Source organism: Columba livia, chromosome 24, assembly GCF_036013475.1.
Source record: "Columba livia isolate bColLiv1 breed racing homer chromosome 24, bColLiv1.pat.W.v2, whole genome shotgun sequence".
NCBI classification, from domain to species: domain Eukaryota; kingdom Metazoa; phylum Chordata; class Aves; order Columbiformes; family Columbidae; genus Columba; species Columba livia.
In genome coordinates this window covers 2,353,433-2,380,605 of record NC_088625.1, presented here as the reverse complement: position 1 = coordinate 2,380,605, position 27,173 = coordinate 2,353,433, and the positions used below count along the sequence as shown (strand labels likewise).

Genomic DNA, 27,173 nt, shown 5'->3' with positions numbered 1-27,173 from the left:
AAGAAATAGTGAAATACTGTTGTGTTGTATTGTTGTCCCATTCTTTTTCTCCCCAAGCTATTTTCTGCGTCTTGGCCAAACCCTTCCATCTGTGTTCCCTAAATACATCTGAACTCCATTATCAGGTTGATGAAGACAGAAGGACCAGCCATGGCCAAAAACCTGAACAATAAGTAGGAATGTGAGTGAAATTCCCCTTGGCCAAGCAGCCAACGTGACGGTTATTTAGTACCCAGGGCCGCTGCTGTGATTCTTCACAAAGCCATGAACCTGAACTTCACAATTACCTCCAGTGTGACAGCAATCTCAGAGCTGATATATATAAATATATATATTCTTTTATGCCCAGTGTTTGCTCCCATAGGTATTTACTCAATCTATAAATGTACTAATGGGGCTAATTTTAAAACACATCCAGAGATACAACTTCAGATGGGTTTTGCCCCCCCTCCCTTTAACAAAGATGAAGGTTTTATATAGATGAGGGAAAGAGAAGCGAAATGTTCAATGACTAATGATCCTCATCAATATTCATGAGCGACGGTATGTATTTCGAGCTTTAAAATAAAGGAAGGAAGAAAGAGAGAAAGGAATTGACTTCTTTAGAAGCTAGATGAAATATTTAGGTTGACCTGGAGATAAGCACGCCAGCTCTTCATTGCCATCAGCTCAGACCAGCGTTCAATCGAGGAGCTTCCACAGAGGAGCGGGAGGAGCTGAGTCGCCGGTGGAATTTTCTGGAGATGGAGGTACCAGCACGTTGGCAGCAGAATTTGCAGCCAAGGGTGAAGTTTCATTCTTTCTTTTCCCCTTCCTGCCTCTATTTCCCACTCCCTGTCTTTGCTACAGCAGAAAATCACCCCAAGTGTACTTAAAGTTGAAATTTTAATCTCTCGATACTTGAAAATAGACAGGGAGGACCTTGGTCCTTCCCCATTTCATGCTTTTGTTAGCTGGGGTGAAAGCCTCTGCAGAGAAAATACCTGAAAGTAAGGGTTTTTTTTAACCAAGCCGTGATTGCGGGGGACTGAAAGACCATCAGCTTCTTACCAACTGGATTTGATTACCAGAAGAGCGTGTCAGGTCTGGAAGAAAGTCTTCCCCCCAGCCTCCTCTTCTAAATCATTTTCTTTTCTCCTTGTGCACCTTGTCCTTGTCTCCTTCTGTTTCCGAGGCTGCTCCTTTTTAATTTCGGTGCCATCCCTTCCATCCTATGAGTGACAGGTGTCCCACACTCACCCTTGAGATCATCTTTGATCCGTGCCCTGATAGAAGGGCATGGTATTGACTTTGGCTTCAGCCTCATTAAGCGGCAGCCTCATTTGTCAACTTGTTTGTTCCAATAGCTGTTTGGGAGCCGGTGGGGAACCCGCAACCTCGCTGAGCTGCCATGTCATTCCAAAATTAACTCCCTTTTTCAAGGGTTTGCAGGCAAGGTTGTTGTGGGTGTCCTTGTGCAGTCATCTTCTTGTTAATCGGTGTCATGGAGGTTTGAAGTGAGGGTAGATCCGGTTGGTTCATGGACGGGAGACCTCTGGGTACATAAATCTGCAGTGTTCCCAGCTGGAAATGCAGCCCATTACACAGAGGTTTGCTCTGAGGGGGCTCAGAGACGGTGTTTCAGACCCATTTTCATGGTGAGATCCTTGCAGGGGCTTCTCTAGGGCTGGTTGCATCAAGATTACAAATAATGGAGATTAATTTCTCATGTCAGTTGTCATCAGGTAACATGTCTGCCAGGGGTTTAATCAGATGGTTAGATGAGGTTAATCAAATAACTCAGACTCTTTTTTTTTCCTTTTGGGTGGTGAATAAGTCACGTTAAACAACTGAAACTCCAGATATTGGTGTTCCCAGGGTTTTTTTGGGATTCAGAGCCTTGAGGAGCAGCTGGGTTGGTGGCAATGCAGGAGGGATATCTCTCCCTCTGCTTGGGTTCAGAGCAGAAGGAAAAGTGAAGCTGCTGAGGAACTTCCAGACCCATCTGACCTTGTGCAGGAGAAGATAAAGACAAAAAAGCCCAAATTTCACTCAATAGCTGGTGTCCCATTTCCTGGAGATCTAAATGCCTCCCTGTCATCGTAGGGAAGGGACTAATGATGCATTTTGATGGCTAGGAAGTGTGGAAGCATCAGCCTGGCCCTACGTTCTCCTCTTTATGTGACACATCTCAAAAAAGAGAGGTGCTGAAACGTATTTTGATGCTGGAGTGGTTGAAGCTGATTTTTGGTGCTGGGTACCACCGCAGGAAAGATGCTTCTCTTGCCGCAGGCGTTTTGCTTTGGCGGATCCCCAGGTAAATAAGGCATTGGTAATTCCGCAGCTTCACTGCGATGTGACCGGCACTGGAGCGACTTGTGTGTCCCTGCAGCCCGGGGAACATTGGAGCAAAGCTGGGGAGAACACGACAGGAATGGCCCAGGGATTAGAGAGCTGCTTGTAAGAGGAGGTGAATTTATGGAGTCTGGAGGAGGCTCAAGGGGAGACACGACCAGAGTCTATAAATACACACAGGGAGGAAATTATTCAGAAGGGAGGATAAGGAGCAAGCACCAGAAGCAAAGGCAAGAAAAGTTTCCACTGGCAGGAGAACAACCTTCAGGAGACAGGGTGCCGCTGCTGCCGAGGCACCTCATGCTCCTTTCGAAGCCTCAAAAAGGTGTGGTTTTTCTCTTTCTTACCCAGCTCTGCTTCATTTTGTGGTGCTGAGCCACCCCAGTGTGCCTTCTGGAGGTTTAATAAACCAGATTGAGATGCGTTTGGGCTTCTGGCTTGACAAGTCGTTCCCCTCGGACAGGAGCATTTGCTGGGTGACAAGGCTTTGAGCCTGTAGCCTTAGGGGCCACAACTCATCGCTCGTCATCCCCTGATGAATAATACACGGGCCTGAATATCTGTCTGCATACATTTTCCTTTCCTAGTGGGGAATTTAATGTTCTTTTTGGGCCTTCTGCTCCTGAGATGAAGAGATGACTCCAAACCTGCAGCCCGTCCGTTCCAAACGTCATTAAGTTTCATTAGAACAAATAAACACTGCAGTGACATTTATAAGTTACCGGAGAGCACAGAAACCACAAATATGAAGCAGATAAACTGTATTTGATCTAAATAATTACTGCAGGCAATATCGAGCTTAGGCTGAGCTGGCAGCCGGGTGCCAAGTAATTTATAGGAGTCCGTAAGGCTCTGTGTTGCACGTTGCTGCTTAGAATTTATGGTGATGGTTACATGTCTCTCTCTAAAGCCCTAAACCAGTCATGTTCCTGCCTCACTAAAGGCTGGAAGCTTTTCCTCCAGTCAAAAATTGAGTTGGTACTGGCTAAATGTGTGGCTTTTACTAATTTTGGGGCTTTTTCTATCCCCATTCCCCAGGATTTTAGCCCGAAAAGGGACCTGCATTTGAGATTTGCTGCTTCTCCAGCAATAAAGCAGAGAAGTCATTGGGTCTCAGCCACATCCAAGGGTGCGCATGGGCTGGTAAAGCTGCAAATATTGACTGAATTCATGTTCTCTCTTGTTTTTATTGGGTAAATCCCAGTGAAAAAGCAGGTGCTGGTGGTTGCAGGTCACTGGTCTCTTCCATAATTGATAAATGTATTTTCTAAGCATTTATTTCCTTGGGTCTACTAGTGGTTTTCAGGGCAGAGGAGCTTTTATTAGGTCTTCATGAATGGAGGGAAAAGTCCACGAGTGTTTAAGTGTTTTCCTCGAATAACAGGGACGGCACGTGCGTGATCTGTTGATCTCAGCATCTCTTGCCTCCTTCTGTCTCTTCCCTGCCACTTTTTCTTTTAGTGTGTGTTTCATATGCTTAACTTCAGGCTGTTCTTAATTTGGTTTAACTCTAAATACAAATCTTGCATGTAAAAAAAAGAAAAATAGGCGCACATATTTACAATCATTTCCGCTTGGAAAAATCCAAACAAACAATAATTACAGCAGAAACCTGCTAATTCTCATTCCGCTTTGTCTTTAGACTTGATAATTTGTGCAACACAACCTGAAGAAATCTCAACCCTACTCGGAGGTGGAAGCCAGGAGCGGAATCTTCGGTAGTTTTAGTGTTAAATATCTGCATTTTTCTCTTCTGCGATGAATCTTCATTTCAATTTCTCTCCATGACTCAAAGCATCACAGATTTTGCAAAAACAGAGGTTGCAAAGCGAGGATGGAAGCGCAACACAGTGCAACCCGGGGCGAGCTCTTTGGTCTAATTTTCCAGCCTGTAGCCTGTGCAACCTCCCGTCGCTGCTTGTCCTGGGAGCAGAGCCAGCCTTGGAAATCTCCACATCGTTTGTGAAATGGATTACTCATCCTTCTTGTTTTCTTGCGGGCGGGCGTCCCGCGTGCCCTCTAACTTGAAGATGAGCTGAGATTTACGGGACTGTATCTCCAAAGAACAGCCGTGAGCTGAGAACATGGGGTGGGGTTTAGGGGATAAACCCGGATCAAATATAACCCAGGGGTCTGGGGGGAATCACCTGAGAGATTTCAGAAGGTCGCAAGGGATAAAAACCCTTAAGGATTTAAAATCCTTGAGGATTTTATGCAGGAGACTTTGTGAGAGGCAGAATGTCTTGTATCAGCTGTTATTATAGAGGAAAAAGTTCCTTTTCCTCCATTGTGGATTAATTGGGTGGATTTAGGTCCTGGGAGCGTCTGTGCAGGATTCGTGCAGCTGAGGATGTGCCAACCCCTTTTGCAAGCGCTATGAATAGTCCCTATCAGAAAAAACATCCACAATTTCCACCAAAAAGCTGTTTTGGCTGGAGGTACCGAGCCCCTCGGTCTGGCTGCCTTGGAGCTGCGCCCCAACAAAAGAGCAAATGGTAATTTATTATCTCGGGAGCACCAGTAACAAAAGTGTTTCTTTGGAGTCATCAGCAATTTTCAGCTGGGGCTTATGGGTGGATCAATGAGAGGAAACCTCTTCTCCGCTCCGGAGAGCAAAGCGTCTTCTGTTTTGAGATGGGGATGCTGTGCAGCGCCACATCCACTGCATTCACTTTGCTGCTTCTATCTCCAACCCAGGGAAAATTCTGTGTGCCCCAAAGTTGGTTGGTTGGGTATTTTTTCTGACTCTGTCAGCTCATCTAATAGAAGATAATGCGGTTTCCTACAATCCCAGCTGTATCTGGGCAGCAGGTACCTGTGAGCTTGTTAAAGCAGAACAGTTGAGTCACAATATTCACTCCTTAAGGTCACTCAAATGCTGATTTTTGGGGACAGCTTATTTTCAATCCCATGCTATGGTACATTAGTTTATTTTCTATCGGTGCAACTACCCAGAACAGGCATTTAATCTCACAAGAGGTAATTCTGGAAGCCGGTTGCTAATAAATATCCCCCGGTAAGTGTATTCTTACACCTTTCCCAATCGGTAGCTAATAACGGAGCAGCCGATGACATTTAAGCCCTTTCTGCACGGCTGATCAAACTACTTGCAGCGACTTTGAAAGCAGCGCTGGGATTTCGCGAGGGTATCAAAGCCGGCGCAACGCTCAGTGGTTCAGATCTCTTGCCTGTGTGACTAATAGACAAAAAAAAAGAATTCTTAAAGGTCTAATACCTTATTCAAAAATTTCCTCGTTTCCTTTTTGAAGCTCCTTAGTGGCCACGGCAGGATGATGATTTTTCTTCACTAAGTGGCATGATGGGACTATCTGACATCACTGCAGGATGAGCTCAGGCCTAAGGGTTATGCAAAGGCCGAGCTTAAATTCAGCTCTAGCTGTTGGGCCTGCACCTGGTATCATTTTGGCTTTGGTTTTACTTAAATTCAGCTCGGTCCCCCTCAGAAGCCGCAGGGTTGGCTGGGATTGATGGGAATGCCAGGCTTTGCATTTTGTGGTGCTACAAGGGGAAAGTGGTTCCTGTCTCTCTCAGCGTTTGTGGGTGACAAGGTATGAGCTCGAGGACTTCGCTCTAAAACAGAGGATATGTCTGATGCTGGATCACACAATGAGAAGCTGATTCATGCCCTGACCAAAGGGTGTTGTGCTTGTATTTTTTGCTTTCTTTCAAATTGAATAATTCAGTGGTGTCAAACGCACAGAAGCCACATGAGCCAGACTTATGCAGGCAAACTCAAAAAGGCCAAAGTGACATTTTTGTTCAGACTTTTTTTCCCCCCAAGGAAACAAAATAAAATAACGGGAAGCTTATGCAAGGGCTGAACTCAAGCTATTTTTGGTTTTCCTTCCGTGAAGCTGCAGGGAAGCTCAGGACGTGGCTCTGGCCATCACCAAAATTTGACCCTCCCGTGGGGATGTTGCTCTGTATCTCCATACTGGGGACAGCATCACTGGTGCGATTCATCTGTCTGGGGAGCCCCAGAGCTTTTCCTTCTCTGAAGGTGCACGAAAATCTTGGTATTGTCCTTAAATCTTCCTGGGGACACTCACTGTCCCTTCCCTTTCTGCTCCACCGGGGAGATAATTAAGACAGAGGCAGGTACCAGAGCTCAGCCCCGCTCTCCCCGTTTGCTCTGTGCTTCCCTGTGACTGACAATTCTGGAGAGCTTTGTAAATAATTTAACACTTTTGTCTTGCTTGCTTTTCGCCAGCCATCTAAAAATCGATGCGGGCCCGTGTTTCTGAGCGTGATGGGCCTTACGCAAGGGCGCCCCTTGTCCTTGGCTCTGAGAAGAAGGACCTGTTTGAGAACCAGGCTGTTTGTCACGGGATCGATGGCCGAAGATGCTCTGGGTGATGCAGATACAAGCCCTGGTCTGTCGGGAAATCACGGGCACACGGGCATCCTGTCCCAATGGTTCCATCTGCAGGTGTCATGTCATGAAAAACCAACCCCTGGATGATGCGCTCTTCAGAGGGACCCTTGTGGGCCGGGGGCATCACACAGAAACCCCTCAAGCATCCTCATCCCACACATTATGCTGGGTTGAACAAAGGATTTAGCTCTTAAAATTAAGGGATGACAAAAACGTCCCACCTCTCTTCATCACTGGGCCTTTCATTTCCAAACAGGAACATTTTTATAAGGAGCTTCACAGTCTTTCTTCACCACTCCTTGACAAAAAAGGACTAATTCTTTTCATTACACAATGGCAATTCAAAGCTCAGCTTACATAAAAAAAAGCCCCGGCGTCTCTATTTCTAATGAGTCATTGTTCCCTCTGCAAGTACCTCGCTTCTTACTACAATACTCACTTCTCTTGGGTAATGAAAATTTAACTATCTGCTCTTCCCGCCTGCCTCTCCTTGCAGCGAGTTGCCTGCGAGGCAGGCGGGTTTTACACAGGAGTCCACGAGCTGGAAATAATTCCAACAAGAACTCATGCAAACAGATTTGGGTTCTTCAGAGTGCTCAGGAAGCCGCTCGCCGACTTCAGGCTGTGGCCATGGAAGGAGCTTTGAGGTCTCACCACGGCGCACACAACCTTGGCAACGGTGTCATGTAGGTGCCTCCCGCTGCTTTCTGCATTGCAAAATGGGAGTTTTGGTCCTTAGCACCATGTATGTGTGTATTTGGGCTTCTCTGAAAAGGAACGTGACGGTGTCAGTGGCGTGATTTCCCTTGGAAGTCACAAACACAGCGGAGTCGCAGCCTTTGTTTGAAAGAACAAGGCAACGTTATGGAGAAATAGTGAAAAACAGGAGCCACAGGTGCAAAACCATTAAGGAAATACAAAGAGTTCTAAAGTGGTTCTATCTTTATTTTCTTTTCCTTAGACTTTTATGACACGCAGGATCCTGCCTGTGATTTTTTTGAAAGCAGGGTTAGTGATATTGCTCACTTGCCAATTGCAGTCGGTCTTTTATTCTCCCATATCTACCCGATTAGAAATCACACCGGCTTTTGTTTCAGAGTATCTTCCCACAGCAAGACAGGAGTTCACGGAGCCAGAAAACAGGTCACACAACATCCATGGCGAAGCTGGGGACTGGGAGAAGATGGTGCTTGGAGATCCAGAATCTTCTCCAACACCCAAGCCCCGTTTTCAACAGCCACTCAACCACCCGCGTTCAGCAGAAGGGCAGCTCAAGAGCACAGATGGGACTTCACTGTCATGCTGGAACGTGGCCAAGATGATTAGCATCTCATTTGCATATCCATTTGCTTTTTCAAAGGAAAAAAATAATCTACTGCGAACTCAGAGTCCTAATATTTACTTCTGCTTGGTGCGTCTCTTCTGCTGGGTGAACAGAAGATGCCCCTTGCCCAGACTCTTGGTTGGTCTGAACTCCAGTCTCTGCAAGGATTTGGATTTGTTAAGCCAGGTTATAGCTAAAACTTGATATATTTTTTTTGGCTAATACCCTGTTGAGTGGAAGGGGAGAGAACGGGAGAGTTCTGGTTGACCCACAGCATCTTGTGTGATCGTTGGTTTGGAGTCAAACCACCACCCTGCTCTGAAACCAAAGCACCTTTTTGTTATAATATTGTAAACATTCATGGCAAAAATACCCAAATTGACGTGTTTCAGCTCATTTTCTTGTAGCTGAAACCGCATTTGCAAATCGCCCTCTCTTAGTCTCCTCATTTTCAGTTATTTTATGTCAAATATCTCATCGCCCTTAAAACTTTGCGGCAAATTACTTGTGCTTTTGACATTAAGGCGTAAGATGGCTGAAAGCCGCAACGTGGATGAGCCTCTGATCTTCCAAACCCAGTTAAACCCAGTAAATCAGACTTTAAGCTGATTTGAGAGCTAGTTGAGCTCAGCCTTCAGTACTTCTTTTCTTTTTTTTTTCCTTCTTTTTTTTATGTGTGATTTAGGGAGAGATGAGCCAGGTAACGCTCTTAAGGACCTTACCCTGGTTTTTCTCTCCTTTGACCAGGTCTGAGCTGTTTGAAACTGAAAGGGAGCCTTGGACCAAAAAAAATCAACCCGTTTTAAGCTTAATGGACATTTTCAGAGGGCACGATCACCACTTTGTGCTTCTCCTTTCTCATTCCACCCCTCGCGGCTCCTGGCTGACACCCTGATCATTCTCGCCAATAAACCAATCTTTGGGGGTTATTGCCGCATTCCTGCCTGGACAATTGGCAAGATTATGGAGTGAGCCGCGAAAATATAAGTTAGCGGGTGGAAAATACATATAAAAATCAACAACAAAGAAACACGCTCACTTTTTCTGCTTGCTTTCCCAATTTTTTCGTCTTTGTCACCTAATGTATATAAACCTGTAGAAATCCAGAAAGGATGGCTCTGCTTTTCTTTAGCTGGCTAAGAGCAAGTGTATAAATTAAGCTAGACTAAATTAAATCAAGCGTTCACACGGGGAAGTACATTGGTTTAACTGCATGGGTTAAAAAATGATGGAGCTTTGTAGCTTTGCCCAACAGCTCATTCGGAAACAAGTTTAGTTGCAAGAACTTGTCCCCCCTAACCTTGGTTTAGGATTAATCACCAGTCAATGATGAAAATTGAGTGGATGTAAATTAGGATGGGATTGATTGAGAGTGGTTCGCAGGGAGACTGTCCTGGTTTAACAAATTGATTTTCAAGAGAAACTTTTTCTTCAGCCCGCTATAATTCTGTATATTGAGCTGACATTGAGCGAAGGGGTGTGGGCTCCGAATTCTGGACCAGAAATGCTTTCACTTGTTCTTTTGTTTTAACTATTCTCTTTACAAGCTCAGATATGAGATGAGGGGAGCGAATGGGCAACGTTAGATCTGAGCATCCCAAATTCTCCTCTTGCCTGACTGAAAACTACAACGCTCATTTGGAAAGAAAGGATTTAATACTGGAATGTTTTTCAATCATGGTAAAGCCAAGGAAATACTGGTAGCAAAAATGCTTTGGGAGAAGAGAAAACAGCAGCGGTCAGGTGTTTTCCTGAGGGTTTTGTAGCAGGTTTTTGACTGCGCATCCTGGTTCTCGACCAACATCCTCTTATATTTGCTGTAAAACAAAATATCGCCTCTTCCCAGAAGATCTTGTCTGTTCATCATGACGGCTAAAACACCAGCACCAGCATTTGGAATAAAATAGTCAGAGGAAGTTCCTGGCGCCTCTTGGCTGTATCATTTTTTTAAACCTGGGGAGAAAAATCGTTGCATCTCAAGCTGTCGCATCCTGTGGAAAATACTCTTGAGAACTGAAGCCTGTTCTTTCTTTCTCCGTCCAGGTCAGGCGTCCTCATTCACGCAGCAGCCGCAGGACCAGGTGGTGATCGCCGGCCAGCCCGTCACGCTGCTCTGCGCCATCCCCGAGTACAATGGCATCGTCCTCTGGATCAAAGACGGGCTGGCCCTTGGGGTGGGACGTGATCTCTCCAGTAAGTCTTGTCCCCTCGGCACAGAAAACCAGCAGCAAGGTTGATTTTAAGAGTAACAAGCATTTTTGTTTCAACTGCAAAACCTTCCCTAAGCCTCCAAACTTGGAATAAGTAAGAAAACTTGGTTGGCTTGAAAGCAAACAGTTGGTTTCCCGCAGGTGCTACCTTTGGAAAGCCCGTCTTTGGTTTGGGGTGGCCTTGAGAAACAAATGTCACATTTCCAAAACACAGGCTGGGATGTTTTGTAATTATTGAAAGTATCTCTTTTGACTTCTCAAAAAAAAAAACCCAAACAAAACAACACCAAATAAAGTGTCTGTTTGCTTTGGATAAATGTGTTTATTGCAATTCAGAGGAGCCCGCAAGTACTTGTGGCTTCCTTAAGTGGCACTTTTGACAAATTCTAGTTTGGTTATAAAATTCCCCAGAGTTCTCGTTACTTAATCCCACATGGTGTTTGAGGGTTTATTACAACTGTTGAAGACTCTGGAACAATAGTGGAGAAGTTACACAGTTTCTTTTATATGTTATATCAGAAAATACTAATTTTTTAGTGAAATATTTCACAGGACTAAGGGAGAGTGTTCACTTGAGAGCAAAAAACCCGGGAGGGCACTGAGCCCTTCCAGGAGCTGCAGCTCCTCTCTAAAGTGCTTTTTCTTTTCCTCTGTTTTTTTAATAAGTATAATTACTCATTTCTCAGAGTTGCCTCAGCAAGCCATCCCCCCTTCAACTGTTTTTCGAAGCCCAGTGCAGCAACTTTTACACATATTAAAGAGCTGATTTTTCTGTATGAGACCCCGCGATGCAGTTGCAGAACAACAGCTCTGCTGAAGTACGGAGCTCATTTGAACGACTTCCACAATTAATGGAGTGGGGGCTGCTTTTCAGAGAGAGGAACTGCCAGGATACCAGCTCAGCCAGTCATCTAATTAGCTAAATCCAAACAAACCCATCATTTGTATTTCTCGTGGTTCAGGAGAGCAAATCCTGCTGTTGATAGCATGAGAAGAAAACAAAACTCAGAGCGTGTGCCAGGCTGCCGGCGTTACGTGGAGCATTAATGACCTGGATGGGGTGATGGCAGCAGTCCTTCCGACTGCTGATTGGGGCTATCGTTGCCCCCAGACCTAAAAATTGACATATTCAGGGTTTTAAGGCGTTAAAGAAATCCTGTGACAGGTCTCGGAGGAGCCACGGAGTTTCCTAATAGACGGGCTCATCCCTTTCCCTACGAATTCCAATTAGCACTCCTTCGGCAGTGCCTCCTTTTTGAACTCGTGGGGTAAAACCTACAGTCTTATTCCCCAAATTCGGATTGTCTCTCATTTTGGGCTGGTTTTCTGCATCCCACAGGTTATCCGCGCTACCTGGTGGTAGGAGACCATCTGTCCGGAGAGCATCATTTGAAAATCTTGCGCGCTGATCTCCAAGATGACGCTGTCTATGAATGTCAGGCCATCCAGGCAGCCATCCGATCCCGACCTGCCCGGCTGACTGTTCTCGGTGAGTCCCATCTCCCCATCATGTTGATGGTTATTTGTGCTTTATTTGTCCTTGTGATTGCACTTAGTGTTTTTTTGACAACAAGCTTTGTTGCCAAATGGAGAGGACTGGAAACAAATCCATCGTGAGAGCAGTGTGGGTGCATCTTGACCCTGCGGATGGTGTGAGGGGGAGATGATTAGTGAGCACAGAGGTTCTGGGATGAGTAGCACAGGCACAAAATGTTTAATGCTTCAGTTTTTACAAATATACGTGTTGATTCAAGGGCATACGTGCATAAATTTAAGGACACAAAGAGTGTCGGTGCCAACAGTGCAATGTGTGGCAGGACCAGCAGGACTTTACCCCTTGAAAAAACGCTTGTTTTCACTCCATCGTCATACTATCTATTATATTTTCATACATATATTTTATTATCTTGCATTTCTCAGTAATTAATCTTGCCTATAAACAGCACAAGACTGTGTTGTGCAGGATTGCAAACAGGAGGTGGCTCACAACATCTTGTAAAGACCCTTTTTGGGTGGGAGATGGGAAATGAGCACAGGTTTTGTTGGCAAAGTGGCTGTAAGATCCTATAAGGAGAGCTGGGAAAAGCCAGGTTGGCCGGTGAGACTTCCCAGAATGGATGTGGAAGTTAATGAAAATGGTATTTTCTTGAAAAGCTTGGACAACGTCCAGTCCATGTCACTCCCAGATACATCCTGATTATTCAACCCACAAAGTTAAACTATTTCCATATTTAAGATGGTTTAAATTGAAGTTTGGATTTGTTTTTTCCTTGTTGTTTTTTTATCGTGGTTAATTTTTAGGGAAAAAAATTGTTTAAAAAAAAAAAAAATCCAAACCAAGAGTTTTAGTGCTTTTAGTTTGATTGACTCTAATTAATCCTTAGCAGCCAAAACAAGTGAATTAAGGTGCTAGTTCGGATGGAAGGTTCACCTTATGGGACTCCACACACCACCATGAAAATACATTCGAATTTCTGCTTTTTCATTCCCCCTGCATTTGTTTTTCCCTCTCCACAACCCCACAAACCACCCTACCCCAACCTCCCACAACTGCCACCTCTTCCTTCCCCCGCCCCGAAAACAACATCGATTGTCTTTTGATTTTTCCTTCTGCTCCATCAGCCCTTTGCCGCAGCTCAGAGCTCTGACATGTGCCCGTACATGAAAGAAGCCTGTAAATTAATGGAAAAGCAGAAAAAACGGCTGTCAGGGTGGTTTTTTCCTTGCTTACGGAAAACCTCTGCAGGCTGCTTTACCTTCCCCTCCTTCGCCCAGGCTCCCTCCTTCTGTTGCTAAAGCAGAATCTGTTGCTGGAGCCAGACAAAAGAAATAATGTTATTTAATTAGAGCTAAAGATCTCAAAACTAATTTAGTCCCAGGGCGCGCGGGTAGACGTCAGAGCTCCGAGCTGCTGCAAAGGCGTTGATTGAGCCAAGCGATGTTTTTATGGATCAAAAGGAAATCGTTATTATCTTTGGGGTTATGGAATGTGTTGAATAGATGGCACTTAGTGTTTATGTGAATCTACATGGTAGTTGCTAATTGGTACATTTACCTAAGATGTTCAGCAACTTATATTTGCAGCTTTCCTTTTAAGAAAATTAAAGTTATAGAGCATTCCACTTGGACCCAATCGATAGGAAACGGTGCTTTGCAACCCATTGGTAGCGCATCTTTTATTTTAGATTAATTTCTGCAGATGTTCTGGGGAAATTTAATGCCTGGCAGTGATACCCGCGCCCTCTCAAAGGGGCTGGGAGGTTTTTAGCGGTCAGATTTTGAGACCTGTTGGTGGTTTTTATGGCTTGGTGCTGCTTTCTTCATCCTTGCCAGCTTTTCCACTTTCTCAGTGCCTTGAAATCCCCTAACGCCTCCCAATTCAGTTTCCAGCTGCTGTCATTCTTGTCTGACAACAGCTTTCTGGGGCTGATGCCTCCTACTTCCCCACTCGGATGCAGAGCTACATCACATTTTAATGAAATATTTAAGCTTTTGTCACATTGTTTTCAAATCTACATGGTTAAATGGAGTGGAACAGATCATTCCATAGCCTTGGAAGTCCAAACACTCAAAGAGATGAGCTTATTAGTGTCATCAACATTAGGAGAAGTCTTTTATTTGTAGAATCTCGGGGACAAATATTGCTCAGGAACCAGGATCTCATCCCAAAGTTTCTACAGTCAAAGGACGGCAGCAGTTTGAGAGGAAAACCCAAGCCAGGAAGCCACGGGAGGGCTATTTGCTACCTGGTACATCTTTAACAGCGAGGCTTCTTAATTTATGATCTGTTTAACTAAGCCAGGGTATTAATTAAATAAAGTAAGAGCCTGATTAGGACTTGGAAGAAATTTAAAAATAAAATCAGACAACGACCGAGCGAAATTGCAAAGCAAACACTTCAGCTGTAACCATGGGAGAGTTCCCTCCGGTCTTCCATCAAAGCCGGGAGCAGGGAGGGCAAATACAAGAGATTATGGAGCCGACAGATGCGCCTCGTTAAAATATGCATCTGCCAGCCGCGTCATTTCGGGAGCCGGAGGGTTCGCTCGTGGATCCTTCTGCACCCATGGGAGCAACTGTGGATTCGAGGCCCCCCCAGCCGAGCTGGGATTTGCAGCCGCGTTAATTAGCGTTGAGTTCCTACATCTCGGAGGCAGTCGAGCAAGGAGAAACTTTGAAGAGAGAGTCGGCTTCCCCAGGAGGGAAAAAAAAGGAGGAGAAAAGAGGAGACCTGGTGATGATGATGATGATCTGGCCACGGCGTTGTGAAGCCTCAACCCGCAGGACATGGAGCAGAATGGATGAGGATGGATGGAAACCAGGTGGCTGATCTTCACCGGCGTCTTGGCAGAAACATCCCAAGCCTGTCTTGTGACGCCTTCATCCCTGCCCTGGACTGTCCCAGTAGAGATGCTGGTGGGAACGCGGTGACAACCACAAGGGGACAATGGGAGTGTGAGGATGGAGACAGAGAAGCTACTTAAGGTGAATAATTAACAGGCAATTAACTCGTACATCCACCTTTTCTAGTCAAATTCCCCGTCTCCTCCCCCTCCATGGCCTGTTCTAATATTAACTCTGCCTGCGTGTGCGTCCCATTAGAAATAACGCCTTCTTAAATCAACATGAATTATTGAGCGCTACAGATTAAGTTAGTTTGAAGGGAGAGCTCCTGTCTTTTAAGATGACATAAGCCAGGGACAGAGGAGCAGGGTCACCTCGGTGCCAAGTGTATTGGTGTTAATCACAACCCTTTTCCTCTTTCTGTTTTATTTTTCATTTTATTCCAGTCCTCTTTCTGTCCAAGTCTCCCTTGCAGAGTTGAGTAAGCTATTTCCATTACCACAATGACCGCTGGCAGCTTGAGACATCAGCATTTCCCAGCTTTCCTGCTCTTTTGATCAGAAAATAAAGAGGCTACAGACTGGAAAAGGTCATTTTTCAATATTTGTTCGTAATGCTGAGCTGCAGTGAGAAAATGTGGACTAGGTGACGTTTCAAATCCAGCAACAGTTCAGCTTGGAACCACCTCAGGTATTTTTTTGCTACTTTTTGAACAGAATTCAATTCTCTGAATGGAAAATTCAGCCTAAACCAGAGTCAGGATGTCAATTCAAAACAACAACAAGAAAAAAGAAGTTATGAAAATATGATCATTTTCTTCCAGGCAGTCTCTTCTCCTTGAATAAGTTTGGGTCTCCATGAAGCCGTGTTTTCTGCTGGGAATCTTTCCTAGTGGCAAAACAGCAACCGGGTCTACTGAGAATGAAACGGAAACATCAAACAATTGAGCACAAATCCCAAATAACCTAAATATTTGATGTCACGTCTGAGCAACTTAAGTTTACAGCGCTCTGAGCCGGCTCCATTGGATAGCACAGGGTGGACGGGTTTCCTTGGGGAGATTTTCCTGGGGTGGGAAAAGCATCTCGGAGGTGCTTTAAAAATTCGGGGTGAAAAGCAAATTCTGCCTCGTGCAGCTCAAAAAAAACCCTCGTGTTTTTATCGATCCCGTCAAAATTCACCCTTTTTGCTTTGTTCCTGCCCGGATGCCGGAGCCTAAAGGACCGCAGAGCAAATTGGAAAAGACATGGTTAGAAATGATTAATGTTTGGGTGCTTGCGCCGATCTGCGATTCCTTGTCTCAACACGGGGAGGGCCTGACCCGTGTTTTTATCGAACGCGAAGCGTTTGGCTTCTCGGCACAGAGTCCATGGGTCTGTACTGGACTGACAGATACAAAGCGCATCGGGTTGATAGAAAGCTTTTCTGATTCTCTGTCATCCCTTTCCCCTCTTACTCTGCCCCTTGCGCAGGAGCCCTGAGCAACTATTCCCAGCTACTGTGAGTGTAGCTGAGATGTGAACGGCTGTGAAATGCCACGGGGATGCTTGTTGTGCATCCAAATCCCTCCGTCCCACTGTCCCCATTGTTGCTTGTGCCATCTCCTGCTCTGGGCACAAACTTTTTTGCATCTTGCTCCCAAATTCTCCCCAGTTTGGGTAAAGCATCCAGGAGCCTTTGCTCCCTCTGTACCACATGAGCTTTTCCCTTTTGCATCATCTCCTGCATTCCTTTTGCATCATCTACTGCATCGAATTATTCTGATTATTATTCTTTTTGCCCTTGTGGATCACTGACACCTTGCATTCTGTGCTGCGTGAAACAATCCCACACATGTGTATTTCTCCTGTTTGTCAGTCGAACCAAAACTCTCCTGTCTGCATCCGACCCATGCTCCTCGGAATCTGCATCACACACAGCAGCTGCTTTTGTGCCTCTCACGTATGGATGTGCTATAGGTTGAGGGATCCGTCCCTGCGGGAAGCTCGGTGGGTTGTTAGCAACCTGACACGAGCATTGGCTCCCTCTCCCCTTGTCAGCCGGCAGAGAAGAATGAGCCCCTTGGAGCGTGACATCGCCTGAGCGACAGCCCCCGCTTTCCTATCGATCCCCCTGATGACAAACGGAGCAGAGATGCTTTGGGAGAGGATGCGTCAAGTGGGATGTTCCAGTGTTTTCTTGGGGCTGAGGGCTTTGCCAGCCCTATCCTGGGTTGATTTTTACATGTCTTGAATTCTTTCCCCTCCTTTAAGTGTTGTCCAGCCTTGAGTCGCTTCCCAGCGCAGCTCCCAGCATCTTCCCCCGGCCACGCTGGAGAAAGGGCTGGTGAATCCTACAATGAATCTCTCTCCTTGGTACGAAGGTCCTGGGCTTTCCACATTGCATTTTATTTTTAAAGCATCTCTTGGTGTGTCTGACAGACTCTAGCGTCCCACCCGATGCTGGGACGGGGGTTGCTTTGTGGCTGTGACTTGCCTTTTAGCTCAACTTGGGCTTCAAAACTACATAGCTACATTTTTATGATTGGCTTGCAGGTGTCCTTTGTAATTAATGAGCAGACAGCCTCCCCCATCCCTGGATATTAATCTCACGCTGAAGTAGATGTTGTGCAAATGGCCCTCTGGAAGGGGCTATTACTCTTTTTTTGATGTTAAAAAGTGCCTGGTTTGCTCAAATTAGGAGTTGGCCATGCAGATATCTCAAATTTGGGATGACCCATCCAAGATCCCCCTTTCCAGCTTCTACCAGCTCCCAGGAATTAGGCAGAGGTTTCATCCCCAGGGCACAAGCGCTGTTGGGTTCCTCTAATGTGGAGAGAGAAGGGGGGTTCACGGCAAATTATGGCTTGAACACCTTACGTTGGGTCTCCGTTACAGCGTGAAATGAGAAAGGAAAATGGAGCTAAATGGAAGTTCTGCCCTGAGCAGCAGGAGGCGGCAACTTGGGAGAGCCTGGGGAAAATGGGAAAAAAAATAAAGAAAAAAAGAACTAGTTCCTTTAAATACTGAAAAACCTTTGCAAACCCCTGCTTGTAATGACCTGAGAAATAATTAATATTTCTCCTGTTGAAGCAGAAAGTGGAGTGGAAGCATCCTGCTGAGTGTGAGTGAATTGCATGGGGAGGAGCTGGCGGCCGGGTGGCTTTGCTGGAGATGGGGGAGGAAAGCTGGAATTTAGGGATAAAACCTGGGCTTTAGGGGTAAAATCTGGGCAGTCATGGCTGCGATGGGGACAACACCCAAGGGGTTTTCTGGGGCCGAGTGGAAATGCTTTAGAGTCAGAGTTTTGGACACAAGCATTGAAATTCTCCTATAAATCACGTAGGAATCAAACTCTTCCCTGCAACCAAGTAGCTCATGGGGAATCCTCTTTCTGTCCATATCTGGAGCCGATGCTGCGGGGATGATTGTTTGGAACAATCCGGGGAGCATCCGCACCCCCAAAGCAGATGTTTCATGTCCAAGTCATTGCTAGAAAGTCTGCAGAGATTTCACATGGTGGATGAGAAGAGACTTTCAAATCACAGGCAGCGCTGAAAAATCACAAGGGGAAAATAAAAGTCTTCTGTGGTATCAACATTTAATTGTTAACAAAGACAAAAATAGCACCTCTCGCGTCAGGTTGACCAGTTACCAGCTGCCCTGTTCTGTATTTGATTCCAACCGGTAGGTTTAAAAGATGTAGAAGGTGTTTAATGATAATAATTTACATTTATATAGTGCCTTGGATCCACTAGGATCACCAAGTGCTTTCTATATTTATGGATAAAAATACACTGGATAACAAGCGCTCCATCCATCACCAAATCACAGCCACCTCCCCGGTGAGGCGAGGAAAGAAACTGTGGCACTTGGGGTGCCGCACAGTAATTTCGTCATAAAACCAGGTGATAAAACCACTTTAAAAAACAACAACGTCATAAAAAGGAGAGCCCTCGCTGTCATAAAAACAGAACAAGATGGGAAACTTGAAAGGCAGAAGGTTGTAAATAGGGATCGTTGTGGAAATCGAGATGTCGCAGAGATGCTCGGGGTTAGAAGGTGAGGAGCTTGGCTGAAAAATCCACCCCCCAAAAGGAGAGCCTCAGTTGAGACCCTTCGGCAGCAGCATCTGAGCCGGGTCTGGGAGGCAGAGGAGGGCGAGGAAGCAAGAGAAATTGAGGCTCTTCGAGTTATTCATTCCAAATTCACAGGCGCAAAATCGCAGCCTGCACAGATTTGTTTCCTTTTTGGAAATTACAGGAAACTACAGGTGCCGGGGATTTATTCAAATAGCCACTTGAGATGATTAGGATGGCAGGAGACTGCGCTTACACACGCAGACCCAATATAATCAGCCACCGGGCAGACCCGGGTGGCTGAGAGAAGCTGAAGGAGCTCAGAAGGGACTAAACACGAGGATAAATCCAGCCCCACCATCACGATGGGATGCAGGAGCATCCTATTACCTTCCCCTGGGCAGGTTTGGGGTGATAACAGAGAGCACGGAGTTCCCAGCCCCTTATAAATGAAGAAACAGGGCAAGTTTACACCTGCCTTGAATTCATTTAACAACAAAAAAAAAATAAGCCACGCACACGCGCAAAACCCTGAGCAGATATTGTTTTTAGGATTGGCCTGAGGGTCAGCAACAAAACATCTGACCCACCAAAGGGTGCAAATTGTGTAAGAAAAATAAACTTGGCAATAGGAAATGAGGAGAAGGAGGCTCACAGCTTTTTATCCAGAGAGCTGTTTGCTTTCCTTTTAAAATACTGCTCTGGAGTACCAGCTGTGCCGCGCACATCTCATCGTCCTCCTCGCCACGAGTGGCGGTGTCTCCCTCCTCCCCACGGATGGACGCCTTCCAGCCGCCCTCTTCACACATCGCTCAAGGTGTCGCAAAATGTTTGCACACAGGCGAGCAGCCCATCTGCCACTGAGCCGGCAGCCAACATGTGGCTACACCACGTTCGAGCCGGGGAGCCACAGAAATGGGGCACCCGGTGCTTCTCTGCAGGGTTGGACATGAATACGGACCCTCCAGGGTCCTTATTTTGCCATAATTAAATCTTTAACCATGCAAGAGCCCTTCTTGCTACTCTTTTCCCCAGCTGCAAGGTCACGGAGGACTTTATGGGCCATCAAGCTCTTCTTGCTCATCCTGGCAAGCGAGAATTGTTGTAAAGCACCCGGGTGATGGACAAAGGTGGATGTGAACATCTTAAAAAGGAAGGAAACCTAAAAGATCAGGATTAGGAGGTCTTGAACAGGCTGACTTGCAAATAAAAGCAGCTCAGAAGCTTTGACACCTTGCTTGAGTAAAGGAGACATTCTGAAAACTTGTAGGCTCCTCTTAAATGTGGATAGCTGTCAGCTGAACCCTCCATGGGGTTTTGGGGGTGAACTAGACCCTCATTTCCCCTTCCATGGGGTTTTGGGGGTCAACTAGACCCCTACTTCCCTCTCCACAGGGTTTTTGGGGTCAGCTAGGCCCCTGCTTCCCTCTCCATGGGGTTTTTGGGGTGACCTGGAACGTGTGTTGGCTGGGCACGGATGCCACTGAGCTGCTCCGTGCTCTCCACCTTCTCTCTCTTTTCTTTACAAGGGCTTTTCTCTTATCCACGAGTATTTTGTCCAACTTCACAAGGTTTTTAGCAGCGAGACTTTCACTAAGAGGCTGTTGATAAATCTGGAGGAGGCGGCACGAAGGCTTTAGTGTCGTGTTCTCTTCCTTTCCACTGGAAAAAGCAGCTTATCTGCTTCCGAGAATACAGGTTCTTCATCCTTATCCACCCTGAAATCTTATCTAAACTGGTTCAGGTGGCGGAGCTGAGAGAAGGAAATAATTAAGCAAGACACGGGTGAAATGTTGACATTATTATTACTTAAATGGCCCGAACCTTTTACCTCATGTATTTTTTTTTTTAATTTTCCTTTTTTTGTTGTTGTTTTTACTGCTGGTGACACATAACAAGGGAGAAATTGGGTTTTTTCCAGGTTATCTCACCCATCCACACACACCCAACTCAACCCCCCCCTTTATCCCCCCCAAATATAAATCTCCTTTAACTGGTTCTGTTGGCAAGACAGAGAAATAATTAAGGCGAAGGTGGCTGAAATGTTGATGTTATTACTGTAATGCAGCAGCCTGTTTAGTTTCTTTGCCGATGAAATGCAACCAGGGGAAAATCAGTTTTAAAGATTACCTCCCAGAGATGCAAATTGAGTAGTGGAAACCATGTAGTCAGGAAGAAATGGTCTCAAACTAGGAAACATTTCAAAGTCTCTGACAGTCTCTCAGGGGCTTTTAAGACCACAATTTACCTTTTGACTGCGTTCTATTTTCTCTGAAATCCTTTATTTCCTTCTTATTTATTGACTGGAGAGACAGCACAAAAACGAGAAAGCGATTCTCCAGTCGCTGGTCTTAAAAATCCGTAGAAGAAAATTATTCTCAAGAGGATGGCTTTTTTATTGTTGTTGGGCTATTTTTTTTCTTCCCCCTGTTTTTTAGCACTCTGTGTGAACCAGGGCTTAATTGAATCACTTTGCTGTAGAGAGGCCTCGGACTGGAAGGTATCAAGGTCAGCAGCATCTTGGAGCGAGAAGCCCTGATTAGAGAGGTGGGAACCGCGGCGATAACGTGAACGCATCCAAGGGGACGGGTCGGTCTCCATCCCCATGTAATTAATATATCAGGAGCCAGTGGCCAAATGGCAGTGATGGGCTCTGGTGGGGTTTGCTCTTGTTTTGGGGGTGGCAGTCGGGATTAAGAAAAGTTGCGCCTGTGGTGCTTGGATTAGCGTCGCACAGTGGGATTAGCATTGTGATTTTGGATTAGCATTGTGATTTTTTTATGATTATCGTGCTCTTGGATTAGCATCGCGCTCTTGGGTTAGCACTGTGATTTTAGATTAGCAGCATGATTTTGGATTAGCATCTCAATCTCGGTTTAGCATCCTGCTCTTGGTTTAGTGTCTTGCTCTTGGATTAGCGTCTCACTTTTGGGTTAGCATCTTGCCCTAGGATTAGCGTCACTATCTTGGTTTAGCATCTCACTCTTGGGTTAGCATCGTGCTCCTGGATTAGTATCACAATCTTGGATTTGCATCTCTCTTTTGCGTTAGCATCTTGATCTTGGATTAACATCGCGCTCTTGGTTTAGCATCTCGCTTTTGGATTAGCATCGCTCTCTCAGACTTACATCTTGCTTTTGAGTTAGCATCTGTCTTGGATTAGCATCCTGCTTTTGGATTAGCATCACGCTCTTGGATTAGCATCTTGTTCTTGGGTTAGCATCTTGCTCTTGGATTTGCATCGTGATCTTTGGTTAGCATCACAATCTTGGATTAGTATCTCACTCTTGAATTAACATCTCTTAGTTTAACCCCTCACTCTTGGCTTAGGGTCTTGCTCTCAGGTTGGGATCACACTCTTGGATCAGCACCTCTCTCCCACAGCAGCAGCAGGGGATGGAGGACCCTCCGTGCCTTGCATCGCAATTCCTGCTGTTGACACACACTCCCCTTCCTCCCATTCAAGCCTCAGGACAGCGGTTGAGTCACTTGCTCTCGGAGCCAAAGGTTGCCAACCAACTGTCCTTCATCCACCCCTTCCCGGGTGTCTCCAAGGCCTCAAACTCCATCCTCACCCCCCTTCCAGCTGGTTTTAGCTGCCAGCTCCTGGTTTGGCCCAGCATCGCATCCCCTTGCCCTTGCCCTGGTGCTGTCCTGCTCCCTCTTGCCATTCCCCACCACACACCCATGTTGCACAGGTTTCTCTCTGCCGGTGTTTCTGTGTTTCTCTCCGGGAACGATACCAAGACGTGCAGAAAAAAAAAAAAAAGGAAAAAAGAAATATAATCATAAAGAAATCCCGCAGCGCTGGCCTAGTTAGACCGTACCCAGCTGTGAGCTGAGCCTGCTGCCCAAACGAGCCCCCTGGAGACAGCTCTGCTTGGGAGGAAATAACTAGATTAAAAAAATATCGCATCAGCTTAGGCTAATATGGGTCAGAATCGGTGCAGCCCAGTAATTAAAACTGAGATTGCAGAGATTAAATCCTTTTAGGCCATCCAGGCCGGCTTTGTTTAATTACTACTCTCGGCGCTGCCTGCACAGAAAGAACTGTGTTAGGACATTGCTCCTCCATCAATAACATTGCACTTTTGTCAATATTTTTCTGCTTAACGTCTGAGGTTGCACCCACAAATATCAGGGCAGATGTGCAGCAAAGGGGTTACAGGCTGATAAAACCTTCCGTTTGATCCAGAGTGAGGATTTTCACGCCCAGGCTCCTCAGAGCTGCTCTGGTTGCTGCTCTGCCGCTTTTCCTGGCAAGACTCAGAGCAACTTTTGCTTCCTCGTGCTGTTCAAAGGTACTTTGAGCGGTGCAAAGGCAGCAAGAAGGCTGGAAGGGGAAAATTGCAAAGGTTTGAAAAGTTTCCCTTTTGGAATGAAGGATGTCGCTACAATCGAACTGAAAAAAAAGAGAGATTTGGGCAAGATCTCCATAGGAACAAAACCATTTCTTTCAAGGCCACCTGCCTTGAAAATTGCTATCCGGGGTGTGCGTGTCCCTGTTTCCCCACCAGGATTTAGACACCTCCTGTGATAACACGGTGTCTTGGTGGCCAGGACCCCTGAGCTCTTTTCTGGACAGAGTTTTGGGGGTTTATGCCCGTTTGCACAACTCAAAAACGCAATCGGAGCCATTACTGCCCGTTTCCCAGCTTCCGTGGCTCCTGTTTTTCCCGTCTCATCTAAAGCTTTTCTGATTTCCGCAGGCTCCGATGATGGAGCATCCCTAGGGAGACAGAGCTTCCCTGGGGAAGTGAAAGGTCCCCTCATCCCCGTGCCAGGACCCCACATCCCTCGGCGCATCCATCGCAAGATGCAAGAGCACCCTCTCCTGTCGCTGCTCTGCCTCACAGGTTTATTGGTCAAACTCCCTCGCTTCCCTAGAAACCAGCGCTGAGATTCTCCATCACCTACCAGGACGAGGACACGGGTGACCCATCACCCCTTGTCATCACCCATGATGCTCCTGACATCAGCACTGAAGTTTTTTAGGAGAACTGGGGGAATATTTAACTAAAAAATGCAATTTCGAGGAGAGGCCTGTTATAATTACTAATTAGCTCTGGTTATAATTATCTCTCTTTGCAGTCCCATACCTGCTGCAGAATAGCTCCGGTTCCTCCTCACAATTAACGCAGAAAGTCTTTTACGATCCACCGGGTGATTACATCGCAATCGCAGCCTCTGCTGGCTTATTAAAGGAGGGCCGATATTTACAGAAGAACATTGTGATCAAATTAAGCTAAAATTAACTGGAGTAAATTAAGAATAACGGATTTTTTTTTCATTTGCTTCCCTTTTCCGCCACAGAAGTTGCCTCTGGGTTCATTCTTAATGCTCTGTGTTGATTGCAGTACTTGACAGGGCAAAAAAAAAAGATACAGAAAGCAGCAAAAACTCATTTATCTGTTTTGGCTCTGCTTGAAATCTGCATTTGCATCTCCCTCCTCCCACTCTTCTAATTCTGAGCTGCAAAACTACCGGGACAGACCCAAATCTCTGGCATTCGCAGCCCCACAAAGGTTTAATAAACTTGCTAAAGGTTCTGCTGGTGACTCTCTGCTCATCACACGCCTCCTGCTCCGGGAGCAATAGACAAGGAGCAGATTTCCCCCGGCGACACTAAACTCAGAGCTTGCTTGCACTTCAGTCGCGCCTTAATAAGCCCAAAGCCAGCGCTCAGCGTTAGGGAGAATCGCGCAACGAGGAATTCGCAGATTATTTTCATAGTGATGGGCCAAACAAAATAGTCATCAGAGGGTTCGAGGTTGTGGTTTTCATTTTTTCTTGTGGTGTGTTGGGTTTTTTTTTGAATTAGTGGTGAGTTTTGTGGATTCTCGCTCTGCTTTTGCCAATTCAGAGGCTGAACCATCCTAAATAATAATCTTGCAGAGGGTGGTGGAGGTAATGAACAATATCTCTGGCCTACGCCTTGGGGTAAATTATCTTTCTGGTTAAAATTCATTAATTTTGATGGGCTTTGCAAATTGCGTCTTCTTAAGGATTTACCAACTTCTCCACCTTTCCTTGATCACCTCGTCCCTAATCCTCCACATCAAAGTCGTGCTGAACATCAGATCCCTTCTTGCGTCTTTAGCATCTCCTAGTTTTGCCTTTAATCCAGGAGCTCCACCCTAGTCCTGGTTTAACCCCACCCAGGCTGAACCTCCATCCTGGCAGCTCCACTTACAACTTTTAAGTCCCAGTTAGACTCTGGATGTGCAAAAGTAGGGCATGTACAGTGACTGGTTGTACTGCGGTGGCTAAGGATGGTGTTAATTGAGATTAATTGCATAGGTGAGGTTCTTAAGGACGCGGTTTATTACTGGTGTTGTGTTAATGGTTGGAATCAATGATCTTGAGGGTCTTTTCCAACCAAAATTAATCAAAACACCATCTGTGTTTGAGAGAGGAGGATGCGGGTCATACTTTAAATTGACTTTAGGAAGACGCTCACTTCAAGATGTGGTGGTTGGGATGAAAAGTTTTGTGGTGAACAGATCAAAATGTTCCTTTTTCTCCTTAGTTTCAGTAGAAGAAGGTCCCACGAGGTCTTCAATAAGGTTTTTGGTTGTGTCCTCTTCTTTCTTCCGCTTCTTTCCCCCAGAGAGAAGGAAAGATGATAAATGAATGAGTCAAAATTCAGGGAAAAACCTTCAAGCGTTGCAGGCTTGTTATTTGCAGAAAGCAGGTGGGGGGTTGTTGGGAAGAGGATCCCATCTCAAGCCAGGTTTCTAAACTGATTTGTATTGTCCCAGGTGCCATGAAGGGTCTAAAAGAGGAGAGTCAGGAGTTGGGACTTCACACAGCCCTGAATTTAACAAAAAAGTTCCATTTTGGTGGAAAACTGGCAAGTTCTCCCCATCTGCGTCCCCTCAGAGAGGATGCTGGAGGGTGGGGAGCTCTCACCGCCTGTTTCTGAGCTGCCTGTGAAGCAGGAATTTCCTTGCTAATATAGTTTATATTTTATTTTGGGGCCATAGGGATGTTTTCCACTGTGTCCTCCACATCTGATGGCTTCCCAATCCTCTTTGGGTCCCCAGAACCCCCAAAACAGGACATAAAGTGGCTGTACAGCACATTTATCTGTAGCAAAACCTGTGTTTTATTGCAAAGACAGTGTCTCAGATGTCTCTTCACCTCCAGAGCAGAGATGAAAGGTGAATTTTTCATCTCTTACGGTGCTGGTGGTGGTTCAAGAGCCAGTCACAAAAGAGATGATGATGCTCGGGTGGCCCCTCATCTCCTGCTTTATTTCCATCCCTCCTTGTCTCTGACACAAAGAAAAAGCCACAGAGATGCCCGGGGTCCACGCGATGCCACATCCTGTAATGAGAATCCAGGGCTGTCAGGTTGAACTGGTTTCAAAGCAAAGTCAAGATCTTAAACGTCTCCTCGATGCCCCCCGGCAAAAAATGCGCTTTCACAGAGGGGAGACACTTAAAAGACTCGCCATGGCGAGAGGGAGCCCGACCGAACCACGGGAGATTCACAACTTTTTGCACAGCGAGCAAAAGCGACAGGGAAATCAAAGCTCAGGGCTCCCTCCATCCCTTTCTTCAAAGGAAACCACCCTCCTGACACCCGTAATAAGCTGTTTTCCCGCAATAAATATAACAGATGATGGTCCAAATTCAGTTCTTTTGAGCACCTGCTCCAAATCGCACCCACCTACCTCCCAATTTGCAATTTTGGATGGTGCCACAGCCCCATCGCAACCATCTACGGAGGTCTGAGATGTCACCGTCTGGTCCAAAAAAGCCCCCCAGAAACAACAGGACGGGTTAAAATGACTTTATCTCCTTTGTGCTGTCTCTTTGCAGTTCCTCCAGATGATCCCATCATTATGGGGGGCCCCATAATCAGCCTGAGAGCAGGAGACCCCCTCAACCTGACGTGCCACGCAGACAACGCCAAGCCAGCTGCCTCCATCGCCTGGATGCGCAAAGGAGAAGTCGTCAACGGAGCCACCTATTCCAAGGTGAGGTGGGATGGGGACACGTTGGGCTCTTTTGCTTAAAAAGAGGGTCCCAGGCCTGGAACTGCTCTTGATACAGCCCCAAAATATCTACAGGGGTGAGGCCGCCACCCCAACAACCTCCCTGAGGGAGAGGATGAAGGATGCAGTCAAAAAACTACAAGTTGTCACCAAAATGCTCTGAATTTAGCTGGTCTTATGTACCCTCTCATAGCTTATAATTGCCTGGCACACCCACTTCTCCCCCCAAAAATCCCACCTGGGTGCAATATTGATATTGCATAGACCCAGCCTTGGCTGGAGCAGAATCTCCAGATCAAAAGTGGTCACAGTGACATACAATCCCACCCAACAGCAATTTTCCATAAAAAAATCAGAGTTGTTGGCATTTTTTAAATTTGAACAGAAAAGCCTTTGTTGGGTCATAAAAGACAACATCAAAGAGCAATCAACAGTGTACTCGGAATGGGTACCCACACATTCTCCTGTTTACAGATGCCTGACATCTGGTAAGTGCTGATGATTCG

At 46.0% G+C, this 27,173-nt stretch overlaps 1 protein-coding gene across 1 annotated transcript in view; it reads left to right on the top strand.

The window, feature by feature from the left end:
* The window catches only part of KIRREL3 (kirre like nephrin family adhesion molecule 3), a 219,468-nt gene that overhangs the window by 163,974 nt on the left and 28,321 nt on the right, over positions 1-27,173 (top strand). The window contains 3 exon segments of the mRNA XM_021295955.2: positions 10,098-10,247; positions 11,604-11,753; positions 26,492-26,649. Coding sequence (XP_021151630.1) covers positions 10,098-10,247; positions 11,604-11,753; positions 26,492-26,649 — 458 coding nt within the window.